This window comes from Betta splendens, chromosome 15, assembly GCF_900634795.4.
Source record: "Betta splendens chromosome 15, fBetSpl5.4, whole genome shotgun sequence".
NCBI lineage: Eukaryota > Metazoa > Chordata > Actinopteri > Anabantiformes > Osphronemidae > Betta > Betta splendens.
This window is the reverse complement of record NC_040895.2, coordinates 10,070,515-10,076,835: the sequence shown is the minus strand read 5'-3', so window position 1 is coordinate 10,076,835 and position 6,321 is coordinate 10,070,515. Positions and strand designations below refer to the sequence as shown.

Below are 6,321 nucleotides of genomic sequence, written 5' to 3'. Positions count from 1 at the left end.
AAAGTTCACATGTTGGTGCAGAAAATACAAGTGCACAAGAAGTAAAGCCATAAGTAGCATTTATTGCACACATGTAAGGCAGCTGCTATTAGGTTAAAGTAAATAAAATAAAGAAAAGAAAGGTTTAAAATAATAAAATAATAACCTCTGATACATGGTAACCACATATGCAGAACGTCCTTCTTGTCAGTATTAACAGTTCAAGAGGCAGATCCATATTCACCGGACAGAGTTCTGTTTTTACACTCAAGGTTTCAAAAGCTTTTACAGTGAAAGGCAACAGTTAGTGTTGTGAGAGTTTTCCCAAAACAGGTAGTGATGTAGGCATGTGGTAAACCAAGACTGAGGTAGATAATCAAGCAAACACGGACAGGAACACACACTGAAATCACTCGGCACGACACGAGCTTATAAAGGCGCTGAGAGGAGCTGGTGAGAGCAGCAGGCGGACGTTTTAAATCCGAGGGACCACGCTGAGAGCCTGATCCATATTCCTCCTCATTACAAGCTTATTTACAAGATTCGATTACATGTGGCAACGGGATCACGTTGCATTATTGTAAAAATGCTTTAAGTGATATTGCATTACTTGACAAGGATGCCTCCACTCGCAACACCTCCATCCTTTGACTTTGCTCTCAGCCGATATTTCTCACTTAGATTAAATGGATTTAGAGTGATGTAAAATGGTTTGCACCAAACTGCTGGTGAAGTGGGCTGTGACACCAGAAGCCATTTGGTGTCTTCTCTAGTTATCACACTGTTTAGCTAAATTGAAGCCACAAACTGCTGCACATTCATATGAATTCCCCCCTCAGTGCACCAGAAAGTTCAGCTCGCAGCCGTGTGCTGATGTTGGCTAGTTTGGATTCGGTCAAGGTCAATTTTATTGTCTAAGAGGGGAATCCATTAAGAGGAATATGAAAATTAGTGCGAATGGACAGAAGTCAATAGAAGGTTTTATGTCGCCCATAACACACAGAAATTTTTCATTCACATTGGAAGTGGTGAGAGAAAAAAAGACGTCCAGCAGGGGGCTCTTCAAACTCACAAATGAAGTCAAGACCACAGCTCAGATTCAATACCCTTCTAAAATTAGACCTACTCACACAGATAAAACCGAACAGAGATAAAACTAAGCTGGCATCCCTGGAAAAAATGTAGCAAAATGCTCAGAAGATGCGAGTTATAATTTACATGTGTAAGAAAAGCATAATGAATCTCTATGATGTGAGACATGAAGAAAAGGTAAAAGTGTCAAACGGATCTTAAAGGATGAAGAATCAAGTCTCAGAGAGAATCTAGTTCCCAACGTCACCAAATGTCAGATACGCCCACAGAAATGTTCAAACATTAATCACAGCAGAACACTTAAAAGTAGAATTAAAGCCTTTGAGTCACACTTTTATTAAACAGCGTCCCAAATTAAAGCAGAAGTAAAATAAAGCTTTCTAAAGGATAATTATCTTTAGGTGTCTTCCTCTAAATAAGATCAGTGTTTAGTGTCATTTTAAGAGCTAAGTTACTTTTAAATAGACAAATTGTGTTTTATTATAAATCTTCAAACAGGAAATTAACTTAAATCCAAAGTGCTGAAGTTTTTGTCTGTTTTGAAGTTCTGCAAGTTTTCAAAGTGTTTGTACTCACTGAGATATTCATCTTCATACAGTACATTAAAAAATACATAGTTACTGAAAGACCTGCTCAGAGGAAGGTGACCAAGAACTTAAAATTAGCTGAGAACGTTCAAATAAATCCTGTTAAAGCAAATAAATAAATTTAAATTCCAGTTGTGAGATGCCCCAAATCCAAAACCACACACACAGCACTGGTCAGTGAGCGTAAAACCAGGATGTCGACCATGATGCTATTAAAACAAACCACAAGGAGGTTCAAGTACATTCATGAAGACAGTGACACACCGAGCACAGACGTCTGAAACTGTAGTGAAGTCGTCCGATTTCCTTTGAGCGGCTGAAAATCAAAAATATACAAATACACCACAGAAATCTTCATACGCGACACTATGTAAACAACACACAGGTTTCAGACAGGAACAAACTGCAGTGACGTGCGGCTCATACAGAAGCTCAGAACCATAACGCTCCGTGTGGCGTAATTATGTTGTCAGGTCCCATTAGAAGCTCTGTTAGAACAGAAAAACACACAAAGTGCAGCTTATGTACACACGAAACCAACAGCAAAGGTGAGCATGAGGTCACGCCACGCTCATTTAGCATAATCCTGCCTCAGTTTCATTTACAAATGTGGCCTAATGTATAGAAAACGGGAAGACGTAGAAGTGTTGATCGATGGTTCTACTGCTGGCTCCTTTAAAAAGCCATTTTCATTCACATTCCAAATGTATCACGGCCAAAAAAAAGCAAACGCAGTAAATCGGACACATCGCATTCCACCTTCCAATAATAATATCCATGCTACATTGGTTGCAATTATTAGTACCACCTGTCCAAAGCGTTTCTGAAGGACACACTCTAAATAAATAATTTCCATATCAGACACATCTGCTTCCCTTTGGTTGCATAAGAAGTTTCACTAATCTATTTTTTCCTCACACCTACACATAAAACAGGTTTATTCATTCAGCTAATCTCTCGCATGCACACACACACACACACACGGGAGGAAACGTCTGCCAGCACAGTGTCTTATCTGAATAAGCACAGGAGAGTGTACGGGCACGCCTATTAAGGAGGCAAACAAATAATTAAGATCATGTTTTCAGACAGAACTGAACGTGACAAAACAAAGTCATTTCACGGTCTTGAAAGACAATGAGAGTTGAGAAGGAATGCATTACATCGCAGTAGGAGATGTGAGAACGGGAAATAACTTAAGTACAGCGTTAACCAACAAACAAAACAAACTCAAAGGTTTTCTGTTGCATTCAAAACACACGCAGAAAAAAACGAAATCCCAGCTGCGCCCAAATGTTATCGTAAACTGAACAAAGGAGGTCAGTTGTGATCTGTGATGAACCAGCGCCGAGGAGCCGGACGTCTGTGGGCCGACCTGAAGCGCTCGTCTGCCTCATAGGGACGGCAGGATGCAGTCACTGGGGTCACATGTCCCAGGAGGTCCACGGGGCCCGGGAGAACCAGGCGGGCCCTGAGAAGTCCTCCCAGGAGGCCCTTGACGGAGACACAGACATTATTAATACTCTCACGGTGCTGCACTTCATCATTGTTCAGTAGAGAAAACAGAGCGCGTACAGGCTTATTTAACAGGCTTGTTGGGTACAGTTCTGTCAGGATGTAGCTCCTGGATTCAGGCAGTTTGTGCCAGTGTTCCTGCCAGATGCTCCCAAGCTCTGACTGTCATCTTCAGGTGTGTTCACACATTCTGTAAGGTCCTAGTTTGTGCTTAGTTACTCCATGCGAGCCTTCAGATTTAGGCTCATTAGACCTTAAAGCAGGTGACATTATGCTCTTGGAGTGTCTTTAATGCGGCTTTAGGAGCTCAAAGAGGACTCTCACATGCCTAAATTCAAAGTGGCTTCCATTTAGCACCTGCTGTAAAGGTCTGGACCCAACACGCGCCAAGCCAAAATCTAACTGGAGGTCTGCAGATGGGAGGTTTGAACATCCTGGCACAAGAAGGAGTCATATTGTTATTTAGAGTTGAAAGGTGGAAGGTGAATTAAATCCAGCCTCCCTGTCCCATTTTAACTTGCATTATTTTCTATATCTTTCCCCAACAGCAGCCCGTTCCACAACCAGTGAAAACAAGAGCTTGCGTAAGATCACAGCCCATTGAAGTCGGATTTCACAGTGATGCAACAAATGCACCAGCTTTAAGCCGGTGTTGAGATCAGGCGGCTCCACACATCTGGACACAGCAACGTTCCCCCCCGTTCTTCTACTCTAACCTGCTCAAACGGTCAGGCTGCACACTGGACGTGAGCGAAAGGTGACTTTCAAATCCAGCTACTTCTCAGTCGGACTCACTGCAGAATGTCAGGAGAGCTGATTTTAAGCCGTGTGGTCTGTATCACCTGCGATTCCTTTGCTTTCACACTTTCCTCTGACAGGTTTTCGAGGAGTGGTCGCCGTGACGCATGCCCACAGCATGATGCTGCCACCACCACTGCTCATGGTAGGAGTTGGCTTATTCCCACTCATCTGCGTTGCTGGTGCTTGTACTGTAACAGTGTTTGCTCATTGGTCCCTTTCTCACACAATCACACGCTCCGACCCCGGTCATGTGAGTTTGCTGGAAGGATGTTATTTGCATGTCTGACACAAATACTCAGGTCACCACAGTATCTAGATGTTACTTAGCAACAGCTTGTGGAAGAAAAAAACACAGTCGTGAGCTTCCTTTTCTTTCGTATATTGTGTCCATAGAGTAACACAAGAACCAGCCACAAGCGTGCTGTAAATAACTTATAGCAGGGCCGTTACATCAGACCAGTCAGCTGGAGGCCTGTTGCTCCTACTCGCTAAGAATCACGGTTGCTGCTTTGTCTTTATCCTCTCAAACCCCATTTTGACCTTTTTATCTAAACCACATCCATCTCCTGCTTTACTGCTCATGCAAAAATAACACATTCAGTGGACACTGCTGCTGTTTAGACCTGCAAGCCTATTCCTGCTACCGTAATTATGCTGCAGCTACAGCACAGGTCTAATGCGCCTCAGATGGTTGGACCACAACAACTGCAAAATTAAACGTAATTACATCACAGCCTGACAGGTTATGGAGCATTGAAGGTCAAAACAACAAACGCAAATGGACATTGTGCTCAGTATCTGATGTTTATCCACAGTAACATCCTCTTGTGCTCTCCCAGTCTCCACGAAGCAGCTGGTGGTTCACATAAAACGCGCTCTGTGTGAATGTCAAAGGATGCAAAGCTGCACTTTTCAGCCTAAGTTTAACCTAATAAGTCCGTCACTGAAGACATTTGGAGAACACGTCTCCAGATTCTCTTTGTAATCCAGTTTCCCATCGCTCTCTGGAGGTGTGGGGAGTAATGTTTCAGTTCACAGGAGCAGGAGACAAGCTCGCCTCCTGGCTTGTGCTCAGTGAAGCCTCTGTTTTGGACTACTTCAAAGCGGGGTTTGCTAAATTCTGCCATTGCAGAATATTGTCTTCTATCAAGCTCCCATTTATGCCGCAGAATCATCAGCTGCAGCAAAGTTTTGCATCAGCAGCAGCAAAGTTTGTGTGCTGCATTTATCTCAAACGGAGGCTGAGATAGAAGTTCTCCTCTGACACACAATGCAGCCCCAGTTCTTGGCTATTGCAGGGAAATATACTGCATTCGCATATACTGCATTGGTGTGGGCAGACAGCTGCTAAGGACTTCCTATGACACTGTGGTGGCCTCAGTAGTCCTGTATGGAGTTGTGGGCTGGATGGGGGCAGTACAGGCAGAGACAGGAAGAGACTCAACAAGCTGGTTCACAAAACAGGCTCCGTCCTGGGCTGCACACTGGAGTCTGTGGAGGAGGTGGGGGACAGAAGGATGTTGGCTAGCGAACATCCATCATGGAGAACCCCTTCACCCCATGCACCACACTGTAGAGGCTCTGAGCAGCTCCTTCAGCACCAGACTGTTACACCCACGGTGCAGGAAGGAGCACTAGCGCTGCTGCAAACAAAGACATTTCCCCATCGTAGGATTAATAAAGTCTGATCTAATCTAAGGGGTAGACGTTGAGCGTCTAGACACCCTGTCACAAATGTGATATTGTTGAGGCTAAGGACACATTAATAGATTAAGGCTGATGATTATTGAGTGGCTAGATAGCAGCATTCATTGATTGGGCATCTTGACATACTGTAACACTGGACATCCATCTAGAGCTGGGGTAGTTCACCCTGGCCTGCCACAGCCACTGTCATGGCTGATTACCCCATATGCTGCTAATGTTAATGTAAAGTACATTGAATTAAGTTTCCTTTATTCCAGTAATGTTCCTACCTGGTGGTCCTGTGGGTCCTGCATCTCCTGGCAACCCCAGACCAAGCTGACCCCGTTCTCCTTTCTGACCTCTGTATCCTGAGGACAGACACAATAATCTGGATTTAAATGCTGCACCGATGTAATGAAACAGTGTAGTATTATGTTCACATTTTGTGTAGCACAGTTAGGAGGATTAGTAAAAAATGCCTTAACACATAAAAATCCAGGGGCTGATGCATCTTTGTAACCTTCATGCATCTGTCCAGAAACAGAGTAGCTTGTTGATGATATCAGTTTTCATTATATAAAAAGACAGATTCCAGGCATCCGAGGTGATGCTATATTGAAGGAAAGCTAGTTGATTTAGAAACAGACCACTCAGTTTCATT

At 43.6% G+C, this 6,321-nt stretch overlaps 1 protein-coding gene across 3 annotated transcripts in view; it reads right to left on the bottom strand.

The window, feature by feature from the left end:
- Window positions 1–42: 42 nt before the first annotated feature.
- LOC114842078 (collagen alpha-1(XIX) chain) overlaps window positions 43–6,321 on the bottom strand; it is a 73,843-nt gene continuing 67,564 nt past the window's right edge. For all 3 annotated transcript variants that reach the window (XM_055502314.1, XM_029127567.3, XM_055502315.1), the window contains 2 exons: window positions 5,951–6,028; window positions 43–3,152 (listed from right to left, as the gene is read on the bottom strand). In XM_055502314.1, coding sequence (XP_055358289.1) covers window positions 3,052–3,152; window positions 5,951–6,028 — 179 coding nt within the window. In that variant the 3' untranslated portion in view covers window positions 43–3,051. The remainder of the gene's footprint in view (window positions 3,153–5,950; window positions 6,029–6,321) is intronic.